Source organism: Grammomys surdaster, unplaced genomic scaffold, assembly GCF_004785775.1.
Source record: "Grammomys surdaster isolate TR1022 unplaced genomic scaffold, NIH_TR_1.0 66, whole genome shotgun sequence".
Lineage (NCBI taxonomy): Eukaryota > Metazoa > Chordata > Mammalia > Rodentia > Muridae > Grammomys > Grammomys surdaster.
This window is the reverse complement of record NW_021604568.1, coordinates 5,163,150-5,182,714: the sequence shown is the minus strand read 5'-3', so window position 1 is coordinate 5,182,714 and position 19,565 is coordinate 5,163,150. Positions and strand designations below refer to the sequence as shown.

Genomic DNA, 19,565 nt, shown 5'->3' with positions numbered 1-19,565 from the left:
ATTACAGAAATTTTCAAGGGTTGGTTGAATGCAATATTCAAGTTGTAGCTGGCCTTTATGACAGAAACACTGGCAAGGGGGTAAGATGCAGTCTTACTATGTAGCCTTAGCTGGCCTGGAGCTCTCTAGATGGCCCAGGCTCTGCCTACCTCTGCCCTCCCAGCATGTGGGAGAAAATAGTACATGGTGGTTCCAATCCCAGAGAAACTCAAAAAGGAACACTAGTAACCAAAAAGCAAGAGACAAAACATTACAGGTCCAAAAACCAAACATGTCATAAATTTCTATTCCTATTTTTCTATGAATAAATACACCTGAACTAGGAAACCTACTTCTTAAATATAATGGATTGGTTCATTTCCTTTTTGGACCTTAACCATCTTCTTTAGACTCATCATAAAGTGAAAGAAATATTATACAGACTAAGCAGAAAAGAGAACTTTGTGGTAGCATTACAATATTAAAAATGGTAAATTAAGAAACAAAATCTCACAGGAGAATGTTTTTAAAAAAGAAAAGAAAAAGCATTGTATCCCTAGGTCCTGATAGCAACTAACTCTGCACAGTTTGCATATGCTTTATGTGTCCTGTTAGTCTGTTATTCATTAACCACAGTGCACAGTTAACCATAGCAGCTGCTCTTCATCTTTCCAGATAGATTAAATGGGTAGGGCAAGAAACAATCCAAAGAGAAACAAAACAACAGGGGAAGAAGAGTAGGGAGCCTGAGAGTTGTGGCACTAAAACCTCCAGCAAGAAAAGGATGGGATAGAACAGAGTGCATGCCATAGCCCAAAAAGTACCAATTCTAATAACACGAAACACTGTTAGAATTATTGTGTTTTGAGGCTGGAGGAGGAGGGGTAGTTTGCAGATGTGTGTGGGATGCGTGCGTGTGTGCGTGCGTGTGTGGTGTAACCTCAGGTGGTATTCCTCAGGAGCCACCCACCGTGTTTTTTGAGATGAAGTCTCTCACTGGAACCTGGGACTTGCTCATTAGACTAGGCTGGCTGAGCAGCTTCCGGTCTGCCTTACAAGGGCCCATCATATGCCCTGGCAGGCACATTACTGACTGAACCATCTCCCTGAGCTCTGCTTAGTTCTGTAAAATATACATATGACAGAGTAAACTCTATTCTTCGTGTTTCTCTAAAAATACTCCAGGATGAAGTTTTGTTCATTAGCTTGAGCACTCTGATACCTTAATAACAGCTAAACTAGTAAAGACCCATCCATACTCAATGAATACATATTTTAAAATAGAATGTCATTTTCACAAGAAATACAATTTTACAGAATATGAGCTAATGTTCTGGTTCTTTACTTCTTTAAATAATTGGTAGATGTCAATAATGAGATACAAAATGTAGTATTTCCTACCCACACTGTCTATAACTCATACGAGGATAACAGTTGCTAAGGACTCCAGTCTAGACTCCTGCTTACAGGTCACTGTCCTCATTTTACAGGTACGGACTCGTCTACTCATGCTCAGGAACTTAGGAAATAGGACAGTAACTGGGAACTAGAATCCATTCCTACTTCCTGGAGCTCTTTCTCCTGCTGTCAGCATCCCCGAATAAAAAATCGGGATGGGGGACTTCAAAGGGGATCTAAAGGCGTCACTAGACAGCACAAGCCAAGCAGTGCTATCGCCAGAGCTGGGACAGTGGTGAGTCCCTTTCACTCACTGCTCCAATCTCTTTACCTCAAGCTACAACCCATTTTACACACAGCAGCTGAATGTTGTTTTCAGTGTCACATTATGCAGTTCATATGCTTCCTCTACTGGCTGTATGACCCTCAAGCACGCTATCCGTCTGATTTCCTCTCTCTGCCTTTATCAATCCACCTTCTCTATTCTTCTGGTTGGCTCTGGCACTCTAGCTATGTAACTGCTTTGATACTCTACTCAGATGCTTCTCTGAGCCCTAACACATGTACATTTGGAAGTCCCGTGCTCTTTATTCCTGCCATCTACACCTGCCATTTACCTCTGTGTCTCCTGGGTACTATATTTACTAATTTTAGTCTTTTTCAGCTCATCTGAACCTGAAATACTTGTACTGGAAGAAGAGCAACAGAACAAAGGGGACAGTTAAGAGGAGTATTTAAAGTTTCTGTCACTTTGAGAATCCCTGCCCTGTACTAAGGAACCACAAATGCTTTCTTTACTGGGGCTGGAGAGATGGCACAGCCATTAAGAGTACCGGCAACTCAGCCGGGCGGTGGTGGCGCACGCCTTTAATCCCAGCACTTGGGAGGCAGAGGCAGGCGGATTTCTGAGTTCGAGAGTTCGAGGCTAGCCTGGTCTACAGCGTGAGTTCCAGGACAGCCAGGGCTACACAGAGAAACCCTGTCTCGAAAAACCAAAAAAAAAAAAAAGAGTACCGGCAACTCTTCCAAAAGACTGGAGCTCAATTCCTAGAACCCACATAACTATAGCTTCAGTCACAGAGAATCGGATGCCCTCTTCTAGCCCCCACAGGCACATGGTGCGCAGACATGCATGCACATAAAATATCCATACACACAAAATAAAAATAAAATTTCAAAAACTTAATTACAAAACGAAAGACTGCCTCACTGCAGCCAGCAATAGTGACTCACACCTTTCCTCCTAGCTAAACTGGTCTAGTTATTGAACTGAAGGCAAGCTAAGGCTACATAGTGAGACACAAACAAAGCTTCACTGAAATCATTTTCATAAGTAAATTACATACATAAGTTTTTCTTAAGGCTAATGTTTAACAATTTATTCAGTAAGTATTTACTGAATGTCTTTCTTGTTCTGAGCACCAGATATAACAATGGATAAAAAGAAATTCTTTGCCCCCTTTTGATACCACTCATGCTGAAAGCAGAACTTTACACATGGTAGATAAGCACTGTCACTGAGCTATAGCATCAGACTTAAAAATAAATAAATAAAAATCCCTTTATGGGAGGAGGAGAGGGGCTGATACTGGGATGTAAAGTAAGTAAATAAATAAATCTTTTTTAAAAAGCATTCCTTTCTTAGCTGGGTTTAAAGAGGCTGAGGTAGGATGACTGCCAGCAGTTCATCATCAGGTTGAGTTTACACAGTGCATACCATGCGAGCCACCATGAGAGACAGCCAGGGTTATTAGCAAGCTGGTATCAGAAGGAATGAAAGGAAGAAAACCCCTCTCTTTCATGGCACTTATTATAGACTTGCAGCATTCCATCAGCATGAAGTCACTATATACTAAAGATTCCTAATATAAAGAAGCTCATTGTTAAAGCTTACTATTGTGCTATCCTTTAGAGACATGGTATATTTATTAAGTGTGGTCAATGCATTTTTTTTTCTAAAAAAAGTGTCATTCTGAAAGAGGATTTCAATCTGGGAGATATGTATGAGAGGTAAAAAAGTGAAGAAGGTATGTAAGAGAGTACATAGAAAGAAAGGGAAGGGATGGACGGAAATGCAGCAAGCACTGGAAGACAGCTTGTCAGAAGAGGCAGGTACTCAACACACCTCAGCCATACTGCAGCTGCACAGTGCACACAGTAGGTACTGCTGGGTCTAGAACTCAGCCAATACCCTTTCATTTATTTACAGACACAGGACTCTTCTTTCTCATCACAACGCACATATATATTTGTATTTGTGAGAGCTTCTTGGTTTTCTGAAAGCAGCTCTCCCATGAATTACAGTCTCCTCTGTTGTCAGTAAGAATCTATGCTACTGTTACCAATTGATGAATTATTACCTGAGCCTCATTTGTGTTAATTCTAATGCTCCTTCTCATTCATAGACCCAATCCTCCACCAAAACTCCTCCAACAATTAAAAGTCTGAAAGGAGCTTACCCCACCTACTTAGACTAAAATTCCAAAATAACATTATGATCAATAATGAACCACATGCACCCAGGGAAGCCACAAGTATACCAGTGTGATTTCCAAATAGTATTAACTTGCAAACACCACACAGAGGATGCATTCTCAATTATTACAAGACAATTGGTATGGGTAAGAAAACTGCACTTGAATATAGTCAGATTTGTACATTATCATAAGATTTTATATATTATGGCTCAATTTAAAAACCAATTTTCAAATTGGTTTGTATTACAATAATTAATCTTACTCATACTCGTAGATGCTGCCTAAATTGCCCAATGAGAGTTGCCAAAGTTTATGGGTCAATTTTAAACAAAGATATAATATGTGCTCTGTCCATCATTTAATAATATTGCCCTTGATGGAACTGACAGGCCTGTGATCCCAGCTACTGGAGGCTACTGCAGGAGGAGTGAGTTTAAGGCCAGTCTGGGAAACTTAGCAATATCATATCTAAAAGAAAACAGAAGAAGTTGCTGGAGATGGAGCTCAGTGGTAGATGCTTCCCAAGTGTGTGAGGCCCTAGGTTCTATACCTAGGACCAAAAAAATGTTTGAAAATCCAGGCATGCTGGCACATGCCAGTAATCCCAATTTGTGGAAAGCTAAAGCAAGATTATGTGTCTGAGGCCAGGAAAGGCTGACACTTTAAGCACATAGTTTTCTAACTAAGGTTTGGGCTGGCCTTTTTCTCTTTGTAAATTTAAATTTCTAATTGTCTCCCATCCTCCCAACTTCTTTTCCTGTGGGTCAACCCCAGGGTCATTCTAAGATAACTCTTTGCCACTGAGCCATGCTCCAAATCCTTAACTTTTTTTTTTTAAAGATTTATTTATTTATTATATATGAATACACTGTATCTGTCTTCAGACACACCAGAAGAGGGCATCAGATCTCATTACAGATGGTTGTAAGCCACCATGTGGTTGCTGGGATTTGAACTCAGGACCTCTGGAAGTGCAGTCAGTGCTCTTAACCACTGAGCCATCTCTCCAGCCCCCCTTTTTTTTTTTTTTTTTCGAGACAGGGTTTCTCTCTGTAGCCCTGGCTGTCCTGGAACTCACTCTGTAGACCAGGCTGGCCTCGAACTCAGAAATCCTGCCTGCCTCTGCCTCCCAAGTGCTGGGATTAAAGGCGTGCGCCACCACCACCCGGCAATCCTCAACTTTTTAAATAGAAAAATGAGGTGTGTGTGTTTCAATCCAACAACTACAACTACATTCCCAAATTTAAGTATTTAACTTTTACTAATCATTAAATAACTCCTGAATGACACACTCCTTAAATGATTTTCCTGGGTAAACTCAACGCCTCGGTTAGTAGATTACATCTCATCCTGTGTAAACTCAACTCTGGACAGGACAGGCCTAGTTCTTCAGCTCGTCTTCTATCTAACTTCACCCAGAATGACTCTCCTTGGCACAACAGTAGAAAACTAGACCAAGGAGATGGCACAGCAAGTTAACAGCGCCTGGTGAGCAAGCGCTTGGTGAGTCTGAAAAATTGCATTCCATCCCCTGAGACCATGGCACGTGCACATATGCACAAAACACAGTAAGTAAAAATAAACTAAAATTAAAAACATTTTTAAAACCTACGGAAAGTAAAAACTGCAATACTTTATTTAAACTAAACAATGGGTCCAACCTCACAGGTCCATCAGCTTTTAAAACGTGTGTGTGTATGTGTATATGTGTGTGTGTGTGTGGTGTTGTTGTTGTTGTTGTATTTATGTGGGCTGGAGAAATGGTTCAGTACTCATTGTAAGAGTACTCACTACTCCTGCAAAGGACTCAGGTTGGGGTTCCCAGCACCACAGATAGTGGCTCTAAACTGTCTATAACTCCAGTTACAAGGGACCTGATACCCTCTTCTGACTCTGATGGTACTAGGCACACAAGTAGACAAAACACTTTATATATATGGGGAGGGGCTGGAGATGGGGCTCAACAGTTACAAGTACTTGCCATTCTTCCAGGGACCAGAATTTGTTTCCTAGCACCCACACTAGGCAGCTTACAACCACCAGCCCAAAGATCCAACTCTCTCTTATGTCTTCGATCCATAATCTTGTGCCTCCACCCTCACTCATGTTTACACACATACATACACACACACACACACAATTTAAAAATAAATTAAAAAAAATAAACAGCCTATGCAAAATAGAGGGGGCTGCTAAACAAGTTTCTACTAAATCAAAGAATGAGGAAAAAAAAGACTGAAATGTTGCAACAAAATATGTCTGGTGCTTCAGGAATTCATCATCATGTGCCTATCAAGTTCAAATCTACTCTGAGAGATCTCTGAGAATCTTTACTCCTCCCTCACACTTGACTGCCACAGATTCTCTTCACTGATAAAGGGCCCTGCAGGCAAAGGGCTGGCCTCACTCAGCATTTACTATATGAAAACTGAATGACAAAATCTCCTAAACTCAGATCCCTGTTGGTCAACTTCTAGGAGTAATAGAAGCTATAATAATCAACAATAGAAAGCTGCATTGAGAGTTTATGTATCCTTAAGCCATAGTAAAGAATTCCCTTTCCTCTACTGTATCAACTAAAAACTTCAGGCAAAGAGAAATAGTATCTCATAGTCCTTGCAAGACACTCAGGTTCTAACTTACAAAGCCAATGCTTGCCTTTAAAATTCCACTTATTTAACTACTTATTTATTGTGAGAGAGTGTGCATGCCATGTTATGCATGTGGAGGGCAGAGGCCCAGTTAGGGAGAATCAATTCTGTCCTACTATGTGGTCCTGGGTCAGGTTGTCAAGCTTCGCAGCAAGCACCTTTGCTGCTGAACCATCTCACTTGCCAATCCATCAGTTAGCAACATTTAGGAAGCTCATTTATTAGTTTATTCCGAAAACAAAACTGTCATGTCAGATGATCAAATCCATTTTGCTTATTATATAAAACTGTAGAAAAATTAAATAAAGGTTCTAAAAGCTGCAAAATGTACTAGTAAGAAAGAACAGGCTTCTGCAAGGCAGTGGTGCACACCTTTCATCCCAGTGCTCAGAGGAGGCAGAGGCAGAGGCAAAAAAGGTTCTCTATATTCCAGGCCAGACTAGTCTACAGAGTTCGTTCTGGGGCAGCCAAGGCTGTACAGAGAAACCAAACCAAACAAACAGTTTTCAAGAATGCCAATCCCATTTCAAACAGTTCTGGTAAGATAATATGGCCTAGAGTCTATAACAACAGCAAGCTCATCCACCAATCAAATACTTAGTCCTCACAGGTGTGTATACAAGAGAGAGCTAAAGTCTATCAGACAGAAAGTGTTTACTAAAAAATTGTGCTTTCCTTAACAAAGTATTTCATTTAAAAAGTTATTACTGTTCTTTTTAAAGGACACTACACTGAGTAAATGGCGATGGGAGAAATCTGTCTGTCTGTATTTCTCTCTCAATCCGTGTGTGTGTGTGTGTGTGTGTGTGTGTGTGTGTGTGTGTCTGTCTGTCTCTCTCTCTCTCTTACTTACAAACACACATACAAACACACACAGAGTTCAAAGAATTGAATCCAGAGTATGATAAGCAAGTGTTCTACACTATCCACAAATTTATACTCTATTTAAGGGAGAAAGTAATGCAATAACTACAAGGGAAAGTATAAAAATAACACTAGATCAGATAATATGTGCTATTAATGTTTTTTTTAAATGTTTACAAACGTTCAGACATAGGCTTTAGTGCTACTGCAATATTACTATAAGTTATTACATATTTGCTTCTTCTCTTAGATTGCCCAGATTGTTCCTCAAGGATATGATTCATGCCTTTAAAATCCCCAATGTTCTCTTTGCCTCTTGAAGCTCAAGATGTGAGCTCTCAACAGCTGCCCTAGTCAGCTGCCCCTGCTGCCTGTGTTAGGCAGCATTATGGACTCCAACCCTATGAAAACACGATCCCTAAATAAACTTTCTTCTATTACAAACAAAACAACAACAAGCCATTTAATCTAGCCATGGTAAATATTCAAAAACTGTGTCCTTAACATTTAACAGTCTAAACATCAATAGTGAGAGCGGATTACAATTGTGGAAGCAAACTTTAACACGTTCCCCAATGGCTTCTGCCTCCTACTGTCCAAGCCCTAGTCAACCCCTCTCCTCGTGTGGGGAGGGCCTAAAATCCTGATCCTAGAGGAGTCTGGCAAAGGTAATAAGACACCATGATTAGGTTACATAAAGTTAACTACCATCTTAAAGACTGAATAGCCTGCTTGGCCTGCATGATTTAATGAAGCAAGAAATCCACGTGGCAAGGAATAAAGAGTGGCCTTCAGCCAACCACCAGCTAAGAAACAAGACTTTCAGTCCAATAGCCCTTGAAGAAAAGAATTCTGCCAACTACCTGGAAAGCTTGGAAGTTAGTCCTTCCTCAATCAAGACAACATCCTCAATTAGACAACATCCTTGATCAAGACTTTTGTCCCTGTGAGAGATCTTAAAGTAGAGATGCCAGGTCAGCTGTGCCAAGAGTTGTGACTCCAAAAATCAAAGATATTAAATGATTCCTATTAATATTAAAGGCATGTTAGTAAGCATGATTGTGGCAAACACTTCACAATGATTGTATGTATGAAAATATGTTGTATATTATGTAAGCATTTCACTTTAATTGACCAAATATAACAGAATGAAGGAGACAGATGGAGGATAAAATGTATATATTTGAAAAGAGACAGACATGAAAAAAACTTAAGAGGCCGGAGTCTAAGCTAAGGCATAAGATAGATCTCAATGTAACGGTCAAGACTCCTGAGCTAATGAAGACTTAAAAAAAAAAAAAGCCATTTAAAAAAAATTCTGGTAGGGGATAGTAGTTCACATCTCTAATCCCAACACAAGAAGACAAGGAGGATAAATGTGGGCTAGATCATGAGACCCTCAAGTCTGTTCTTGAGTATGCCCCAAACCCTGGGAGTGGGGGATGGGGGTGGAAGCTCTTCTGTTCTGACCAGCCAGACTGAAGAAACCTAAATGAGACATTCAAAAGAAACTAAACATGCAACTTAGCCCCAAGAAGCTAAGTCATTTATACTGAGAAACTCTACCAGGAAAAAAGCCACATGAAATCTATCCTAACAAATCTCAAGACTCCATGACAACAGCATAAAGCTGATTTGCAAAATAAGCTCAGTAATTTCTAAGAAGAAAAGAAATATGGATGTCGAATAAATATAACATTCAGTGTCCAAACTAAATTGAAGGTGAACATGGTGGCACAAATCTGCAATCCTGGCACTCAAGAAGCTAAGAACAGTTTGGAACGTAGCAAGATCCATCCTGTCTCAAAACAAAGTGAGAAGTTTCCAAAAGAAAAATACAGAAGCTGAAAAGGTAGTTTTACAAGATAGGATTTTTTTTTTTTTTTTTTTTTTTGCCTACAGATTAAACACTGTAGAGAAAAAAGTGAAAAAGTAAAAATATGAAAATTAAGTTGGTAGGCACACACACACTTTTGGTCCTTAGGCAGAGGCAGGCATCTCTGAGTTAAAGGGCAGCCTAGTCTACAGAGCAAGTTTTAGGATACCCAAGGCTACACAGGGAAACCCTGTCTCTAAAAACTAAAACCAACACCAAAAAACAAAAATTTAAAAAATAGAAGGAAGAGAGAAAGCAAGCAACCGGTTAAGAAAGATACCAATACACAGAGGAAGAGAGAAAGCAAGCAAGCAGGAAAGAAAGATAGCAATACACAGTGCTACTCACCAAGAGGTGGAGACCAAGAAAATAACAGGGCTGGAGAGACAGCTCAGAGGTAAGAGCACTGACCACCTTTCCAGAGGACCGGGGTTCAATTCCCAGCACCTACATGGCAGCTCGAAACTATCTGTAACTCCAGTTACAGTACATCTGAGACTCTCACACAAACATACATGAAGGCAAAACACCAATTTACATAAAAATAATTAGTAAGTCATTAAAAAAAAAACCAACAAAACCTCAATGACTTTTAAACTATGAACTAATGCGACATGTATCTATATAGCGTAACATATATATATAATTAGTCACAGAGAAGACATGGTGGGAAGGGCAAAAAAACAAGCAGAAAATGCTTCTGGGGGCTCTGTGAGTAACTCACAGTAAAGTGCTTGTGTAAGCATGAAGCCCTGAGCTTGGTCTCAACACCCATGTAAAAGTTACATGGTAGTATGTGTTTACAAATACCAGGGCTGAAAAGGTGGAGGCAGGCAGAGTCCTGGGCTCACTGAGCAGCCAGCCTATGGTGTGCTCCTGGCTAACCAATGAGAGATCTTGCCTCAAAGAATTAAGTAAAGGGTGCTTGAGAAGTAATACCTGAAACTGACCTCTAGTCTCTACACATACGTAGACACAGACACACAAATAATTTTTGTGCAAAATAGATGTAGCAAAGTTCAAAGCTTGCCTTATATGTAGGAAGCATTGAGTTCAATCCCTGGTGTGATGATGACAACAACAACAGAAAGGAGGGGAGAGGAGAGGAGTAGGAGGAGGAAGAAGAGGAGAAGAGAAGAAGAAAAGGAGGTGGAAGACAAGGAGGAGTAAAAGTAAAATGAGATTCTTAGGAGGAACACTCTGGAAGCTGAGACAGAAGGATCACCTGAATCCAGAAGCTTGAGAATTTCTATAGCTCAACAACAATAACAACAAAAGGCAAGTAACTCAATTTTAAAATGGGCAAAAACCCCTGAGGATCTCTCTGTGACAGTGGTATTCAACTTGTGGATCATGACCCCTTTAGGGGGTTGAACTACCCTTTCACAGGAGTTGCATATCCAATATTTATGTTACAATTCATAACAGCGGAATTACAGTTATGAAGTAGCAACAAAAATAATTTTATGGTTGGGGTCACCTCAACATGAGGAGCTGTATTAAAGGGTCACAAAATTAGGAAGGCTGAGAGCCGCTACTCTACAAGGATATGCAAATGATAACAAACACACAAAAAGACTGTTCAACATTAGGAAATGAAAATCAGAACATACATCCAAGTGGCAAGGCAACTTAAAAGACATGGAGCCAAGCAGACTCCTCAGTAAGAGGCCAAGACGACCAGAGGTATGTGCCCTCACGTCAAAGTACAAAACAATATCGGGACAAAAACTCAGAGTACAAAGTATGAAAAAACAGGAACCTTTAACATGTTTCTGGAGAAAATACAAAATAGTTCAGAAATTGTGGAAACAAGTTTGGCTAATCTCTCAAAGGTAAATATAGAATAACCATATGACTACACTGCAATCCTGCTTACTCATATATACACATGAAACAACTGAAAATAAGCACTCAATCACATACATGTACATATATTCACAGCAGTAGTTTTTCAAAATAGTCAAAAGGTTCAAATGGCCTAGATAATTAAGTGAATAAAAGAAATTGTTCTATATGTTAAATAAAACAGTATTAGGTAATAAAAACAAGTTGATACATGCTATAACATGAACCCAGAAAGTATTATACTGGGTAAAAAAAAAGCCAGAAGCAAAATATGAAATATATAGAACAGGAAACACATATAGACAGGATGTTGACTGGCAATTGCTGTGGGGGAGAAATAGAAACTACGTAACAGGTAATAAACTTTACATGGTATAATGGAAATAATTTTAACTATGATGAACATTTTTAAATGCATATTACAGGGCATGGAAATGGACATCTATAGCTCACACATTCAGAAAGCTGAAACAGAAGGATACATTTAAAGCTAGCCTGGGCTACAGAGCAAGACCTTGGCTTTTTTAAAACAAACAAACAAACAAACAAAAGGATATTTTAACCTCTAGGGGAACAATTAAAACAAAATTCCTAGTATGCCAACAAAAGAAACAGAATACCAAAAAATGACTAATCCATTAAAGACAAGTTTAAAAACAGATAAGACAAATAGAAAAATGGATGTTTTAATCCTGTCAATATCTACATTTAGATGTGTGTGTGCGCGTATGTATGTGTGTATGTGTATGTGTGTGTATGTGTGTGTGTGTGTATGTATGTGTGTGTGTGTATGTGTGTGTATGTGTGTGTGTGTATGTGTGTATGTGTGTGTGTATGTGTGTGTATGTGTGTATGTGTGTATGTGTGTGTGTATGTGTGTGTATGTGTGTGTGTATACTACATAATACAAAACACTAGTCACACATGGCAACTATGGACTTGAATGATGATACGTTCTAAATATAGCTGTTTAAATACCTACTGAATTTATTTTGTAAAGGTAAAACACCATCAACAACTTTATACTGAATTCATGTTGAAATGATAGTATACTCAGTCAAAATATATTAGAAAAATGTGAATTGCTTTTTTCACATCCTTGAAATTGCTTCAAAATTTCAAAGTATTCCAATCTCCCTAACAACAAAAGTTCTAAATGATAAGAAGCAAAATAGAATATATAGCTCAGTGGTAGAATACTTATCTACTGTGTGAGGCCCAGAAATCAGTATCATGCACAAAAGAGGAGAAGGGAAGGAAGGAGGGAATGACAAAGGGAGGGAAGGAGAGAAGGAGGGAAGGAGGGAGGGAGAGAGGGAGAGAGGGAGAGAGGGAAGGAGGACATACAATTCTGCATCCATAGTTTGAGATTTTAACACTTATCCTTCAGGTACTTGAAGTGAAGATTGCAGTAAGTGAACTTGACCTGATGACTGAACCTCAGGCACCACACCCATCAAGTACAGTAACAGACGCCTGAAAGCACTCTGTTACCATGGCACAGCTTAAGGTGGACCATGACCAGTTCAGAAGAATGACGCTGCAGGATGTACTGCTGAGCAGCATAAATAATGAGAGTGTAATCAAGGGGTCTTGGTTCCATGCATGACACAGTAAGCTCCCTCTTGTATCTCCCATGGAATGCAACTAACACAAATGGCAGAATATAGGGAGCAAATATGGAGGACTCTAAAAAATAAACATTAGCAAGTGGGTGGGGAAGAAGACTTTAACATAGTACTGAACCAACAGTGAATTTACCTTTTTATTATTCCTCCAATATCCACCAGCCGGAACTGCAGCCTGAAACCCAAAAGTGAGCATCAGTGTAGGCAAAGGCTCCAAAAAAAGCCTGACTTCAAGTTCTGTAGGGTATCTTGAGAGAATAAAAAACTCATCTTTTACTTTAAATTCACTGCATTCTCTCTAAGCCATCCCATGACAAAAGTCACCCAAAACTCTGAAATAGAGGCCTTTTTCTATTTAATTTGGTAAAGGGGAGGGTTCAGAGCTTCCTCCCTTGTTTCCATCATCCCCAACTCCCACCCCTCATTCCTCTCATCATTTATTCTCAGATGCAATAACATTTTCAGGCTTAAATAAAGCGCTGCTTTTCTAGATGCAGGACTGAAATTAGTAGCCCTAAGAACCCAGACAGGACTGATCCTTGCACTGAGGAAGACACCAGGAAAGCAATCCTATAGCATTACTGATTCCAGTGTTCACTGAGAAGTACAAACAGGTGGATGCAAGCTAAAGACTCTTAGAACTGAGATATTAGACAGACCACCAGCCAGACCCCAGGGTAGCCAGCAAGTATCATGCAGAGTGAATCTCAATGCCATCTGCAGAGGCTTTCTTACTGCAATAGACAGTAAGCCCACAAATTCACAATCCTCTTATCATAGCCTCCCCTAAACATTGCGATTACAAGAGTGCATCACTATGGACAAAATGGCTATATATATAAAAAAAAACATTATTAATCAGATTAGAATAAAATGCAGAGCCTTGTAATATTAAAAGTGCCAATGATAGTCAGGTGGTGGTGCTCAACTTTAATCCCATCATTGAGAGGCAGAAGCTGGCAAATCTGAGTTTGAGTCCAGCCTAGTCTACAGAGCATGTTCTAGGACAGGCAGGGCTACCCAGAGAAACTGTCTCAAAAACCAAACAAGAAGTGTCAATGATAAACCAAATTTACATACCAAAAAGGAAGAAATTTCAGCTTTGTCAGCAAATGCCAATACCAAAATAATAGATGTTGAAATAAATGGTAAAAATATAGCTAGAATGAAAACGTTTCAATAACTAAGGGTAAAATTTTTGAAATAAAATGTACTTGCAAAAGAAACAATAAATAAAGTGGAAATGTAAGAACTGAAAACAAGTTTAAAACTCATCGAATGAATGCAAACAGTAGCAGAATGAAGACTGCAAGCATACAAGCAAAAAAACTTCAACAAAATATTGACAATATCCAGCGACATATAGACATGGAAAAATCACTGTCTTGGGATCTAAAGATATTTGATACTTGGCTCTAGTCCTTATGGGACTTGACTGCCCATCTTCCCTTTAGTTCTACGAACTATCTCCACCCTTTAATAGTTGACCATCCTTACTTAAAGGAGAATTAAGCAACTTGACATTTGAAACAAGAAGCAACTGATAAAGACACATAATTCCAAAGAGCTTTTATCTCATAGAAAACATGAAATTTAAAAAGTTAGCCACATTTTAACATGTTAAAGTGTTCTACGGGTACTTTTTTTAATGATTTTGTGTGTGTGTGTGTGTGGCTGTTTTGTCTCCATGTATATCTGTGTGTGTGTCTGGTGTCCATGGAGGGCAGAAGGCACTGGATCCCCTGGAACTAGAGTTACAGATGGTTGTACACAGTCATGTGGGTTCTGGGAACTAAGGCCAGGTCCTCTACAAGTGCTCTTAACCACTAAGAGGCATCTCTCCAGCCCCCACATTTTTGTTTGCTTGTTTGTTTCCGAAACAGGATCTGTCCATTATGGTATCCTGGCTGTCCTGTAACTTACTATGTACACCAAGCTGGCCTTAGACTCACTGAGACCATCTGTATCTGCTTCCAGAGTTCTGGGATTAAAGGTGTGCACCACCACTCCTGGTCAGTCCCCACACCCTAATATTTATAAACATTTAGAAAGCAGTGGACAAAGCCCTGCATGGATTCTGCTCACCTCTGACTTCAGCACTTGGGAAGCAGGAGGATTAGCAGATTCAAGGCCAGTACAGGCTACAAAAGAAGACATGAAAAGAAAGACAATGCTGCCCAAATTAGGATTAAACTGTTGCTAGCTTGATATGCCCACAGAACTCATCTGTTCTTTATTTATCACCTTGGGAAGCCATGTCCACTTTAGAACACGTGGATTATTATATAACTTTTTTTAATTTTTAAATTATTTATTATTTATTTTATGTATATGAGTACACTGTAGCTGTCTTCAGACACACCAGAAGAGGGCATCAGATCCCATTACAGATGGTTGTGAGCCATCATATGGTTGATGGGAATTGAACTCAGGACCTTTGGAAGAGCAGTCAGTGCTCTTAACTGCTGAACCATCTCTCCAGCCCCAGAAAACTTTTTTAAGACAGTGTCTCTTTATCCTAGGTTGGCCTGGAACTTACTACATAGACAAAGAGAACCTTGAATTCCTCTGACCTTCCCTGCCCACACTTCCCCAGTTTTGGGAAATCTTATAGTAAATTTATCAAGTGCCAGATATAATTTATATTAATACAAATAAAAGTAAAACATAAGCATTAGGCAATTAAGAAAATTAGAATGCTGATATAAAAAATATTTTCATATATGCTAGGGTTCTTGTCTCTTGCCAGTGGCTTTTAAGATGTTTTGTTTTCTGAACTAAAACAGAACAGTGAAAATGGTTTTATAGAAAGTTGAAAAAATCTATGTATTAATTTGCTTTGGGTCATTCTAGTCTCTCTGGTAAGCTTATAATTAGGAAGGCCTTTTTAGGGCTGTGTTCTAATCTCACAGGTGCAAAGCTATTCCATATCTGGAAAATCTAAATTCATATATGAGGAGGTTGTGTTTTTAAAGCATATTATTTACACAATTCACTGGAATGGCTCCTCTGAAATCTGGGTGGCTCTCTTATGCAATTATGTACTTAGGAACCTTCCTCTGCACAGCCATGGAAATTCAAGTAAGAATAATTTACTGATTATGCACAGTTATTAGAATTTTAAAGCATTTGTTTGTTCAAAATTCTAGTTTATCAGATGGTTAGAACTGACTAACTGTGTCCTTAATAAATAATAAGGGACGAATGCTTTAGAAGGTAGCCAGGCTTGAACTGCAATGTTCTAAGGAAGCACCGGGAGCTACTTCCCTCCCTTCTATTAAGGAGATTTCCCCCCACCCCCTTTCTATCTACCAAGCTTTGTGGTGGAATTAACAACTGGGATTCTAAACATCTGTATTAGAATACTGACTTCAATTACAGATGCAGAACTATATCTGTAAGAAACTGTTAGAAACATTTTAACAGTGAGGAAGCTAAGGAGCATAGAAATTAAGACTGTTGAATTTGGAAAAATAAAATAACTATTTTTTAAAATTAGATAAAATGTTAAACATTAGCAGACAACAAGGCATCATAGCATTATCTAGAGACTAAATATTTTCAATACCAAAAAAGTGATTTAGGGCTGGGGATGTAGGTCATTTGGAAGACGTGTTTGCCTGTGTGGCAAATTGTCTCTGCCATGGAGGGCGGCTGCCACCTCTGTGCGTTCCTGTATTTACAACCTAGTTTTCTTTGCCTGTTTCTCCTTTTCATTCCTTCCCTGTCTTCCATTGCTGAGACATGCACTCAGCCTGACCTTCCCAGTGAGAACTGTGATCATTCCCAGCACCTTGAGCAGTGGCACACACTTGTAATCCCAGAACAGGAGAAAAGGGGACGGAGGGTCAGAAGTTCAAGGTCCTCTTCTGCCACACTGTAAGGTTCTCTGCCTCCCAAGTGCTGGGACTAAAGGCATGCACCACTACCGCCCGGCGAGATTTTTTTTAAAAGTCATTCTGCTAGTCAAGCAGCCCACCCTTTAGTCCCAGCACTCAGAAACAGATGGCAAATTTCTGTGATTTTGAGGCTAGCCTGGACTACATAAGGAGTTCCAGGTCAGAGCTACATAATGAAATCCAACCTCCTCTCCTGACTCCCTTTCTCTAGAGTGCATGCACACACATGGACACACACACATTTTAATACACATGTGCAGGAAAACAAGCTTAATGAACAAATTTATGGACACAAGTAGACAGTATCTTATTTTTCCTAGAAGAGAATAAAGTCTGCTTATTCACATTTTCTTTGCCATGCCACTTAAAAATTACCTGCTTTGGATCCCTGTATTTTTTTTTAAAGATTTTATTTATTTTATGTGTACGAGTACACTGTAGCCATCTTTAGACACACCAGAAGAGGGCATCAGATCCCATTACAGATGGTTGTGAGCCACCATGTGGTTGCTGGAAATGAACTCAGGACCTCTGGAAGAGCAGTCAGTGCTCTTAACCGCTGAGCCATTTCTCCAGCCCCAGATCCCTGTATTTTGTAAGTGCTCATTTTCACATAGAAAAATTGCAATCACCTCAAATTACAAAGTTTTTTGTTTAATAACCACAAAAGATTATTTGGTTAGATTGCAATTTTACTGTATTAAAGTCAAGTTTAAAAAATCCAGTCAAGCCAGGCAATGGTGGTGCACACCCTTAATCCAAGCACTTGAGAGACATAGACAGGCAGATTTCTGTGAGTTCGAGGCCAGCCTGGTCTGCAAAGTGAGTTCCAAGACAACCAAGACTACAGAGAAACCCTGTCTTGGGAAAAAAAAATCAAGTCAAATCTCATTTCAATAAGCCACAGAAAAGAAAATGTCCAAATTTCTTATTACCCTAAACTTTACTGCATTAAATATTATTTTAAATAAGTAGGCCAACAGCTGAAGGTTTAAGAAATGAAGAGCTGGCCTACCTATACACACACTTCCAATGATCACAGTTCTCATTGGGAAGGTCAGGCTATGTGCATGTCTGAGCGATGGAAGACAGGGAAGGAATGAAGAGGAGAGAAACAGGCAAAGAAAACTGGGTTGCGAGCCAGGCAGTGGTGATGCATGCCTTTAATCCCAGCACTTGGGAGGCAGAGGCAGGCCGATTTCTGAGTTCGAGGCCAGCCTGGTCTACAGAGTGACTTCCAGGACAGCCAGGACTACACAGAGAAACCCTGTCTCGAAAAGCCAAAAAAAAAAAACAAAAAAACAAAACACCTGGATTGTGAATACAGGAACGCACAGAGGAGGCAGCCGTCCTCCATGGCAGAGATGCTTTGCCATGCTTTGCCACTGACGAGCTGACACATTTGAAGAAATGTGTCATAGGCATACTGCCATGACCCAGAAAAGGCTGGTACCAGGTTAATAAACCACATACTGAGGACAGGCTGATTAGCATATCAGATTGTTTATTTATCTCCCCCTTATTGTGTCTACAAGTAGCCTCAGTAAGATCCTTTCCAAACAAAGAGGTCAAACCGCTGAGTTCTATGTATGAGCAACCCTCCGTGGGTGAGCTGGGGAAGCTCAGAAGGCGCTGTCTGTCTCTTCTAAAGGGAATGTCTGCTCATGAAAGGATCACCTGGCAACAGACAGTATTTCAATGACTGTAAACCAAGTCTCCCAGCTCTCTCAGGTGCTCCTTAACTTTCATGAAGAAAAGAAAATTACCTACTCATTAGAAAGAAAATAAGTGGTTACATAAACAAAGATAACCATACTGCACCTGATGTAGTGGGTACCACAGAGAAAAGAACTCATTTTCAGCAGTGTTTACTCCACTATTTGCAAATAGCTGGCTGATTGGCAGCTACAATATATGAAATAAATAACCATTCCAAAGACCAAGTGTCATGTTCCCTGGTAAGTAACAAATATGAACATAATCTAACCTCCCCATCCAGGGGGGGAATTTAGCAGGAGAATAGATTTATTGGCTCTCTGATTGCTGGATGTGTTGTGAGGACATTTTCTGTGATGCTGTGGTTATTATTGAGGTTAGATAAGAAAATCTCCTCTCTCTCAGGACATTAGTATTAAGAGTTACATATTCACAAGAAGGATAGAAAATAAGTATTTCTGAAGCAAGTGAAATATGACAGGAAAGTGTGAGGTGGAGAGTAAGGAGTATACTTATAATAATCTTTCTTCCAGGAAAATAAAGAACTCCATCTTACAATTCAGTTTATCATAACCCAGGACGCAAATTAGTACATTTCAAATATTTACCCTGTTTATCATCCATTTTCAGAAAGCCAATTTAAAAACCTGCATCAGACATTAATATAAAGTATTTTCAGACCAGGCAGTGGTGGCACATGCCTTTAATCCCAGCACTTGGGAGGCAGAGGCAGGCAGATTTCTGAGTTAGAGGCCAGCCTGGTCTACAGAGTGAGTTCCAGGACAGCCAGGGCTACATAGAGAAACCCTGTCACGAAAAACCAAAAAAAAAAAAAAAAAAGTATTTTCAGTTTTACAAACTACATTTAAGATTCTCTTCCAACACACACCAAACAGCTCTCTAATTAAACTTAAGACCTGCCCAAAAGGTCCAGTACGTATAAGAGGATCACAGAAAATATCCTCACAACACATCAAGCAATCAGAGAGCCAATACATCTATTCCCCTGCTAAATTTCCCCCCTGGATGGGGAGTCAGATTATGTTCATATTTGTTACTTACCAGGGAACATGACACTTGGCCTTTGCCTAGTACTGAAAACCTACCCAACTCCCCAGCAGGGAGTCTTGGATCTTAGAGGAGAACTAGTAACTACCACTTTACTAAACCAGCACAATCCTGACTACATCTAAATATCTGTTTTTATACTCACAGAAGTCTAGGCCTCA

At 39.6% G+C, this 19,565-nt stretch overlaps 1 protein-coding gene across 3 annotated transcripts in view; it reads right to left on the bottom strand.

Annotated features, from left to right (window-relative positions):
* The window catches only part of Btrc (beta-transducin repeat containing E3 ubiquitin protein ligase), a 176,632-nt gene that overhangs the window by 117,340 nt on the left and 39,727 nt on the right, over positions 1-19,565 (bottom strand). For 2 of the 3 annotated variants that reach the window (XM_028776094.1, XM_028776103.1), the window contains exon 2: positions 12,855-12,896. The exons of the other annotated variant lie outside the window; for it this stretch is intronic. In XM_028776094.1, coding sequence (XP_028631927.1) covers positions 12,855-12,896 — 42 coding nt within the window. The remainder of the gene's footprint in view (positions 1-12,854; positions 12,897-19,565) is intronic. 3 annotated transcript variants of the gene reach the window in all.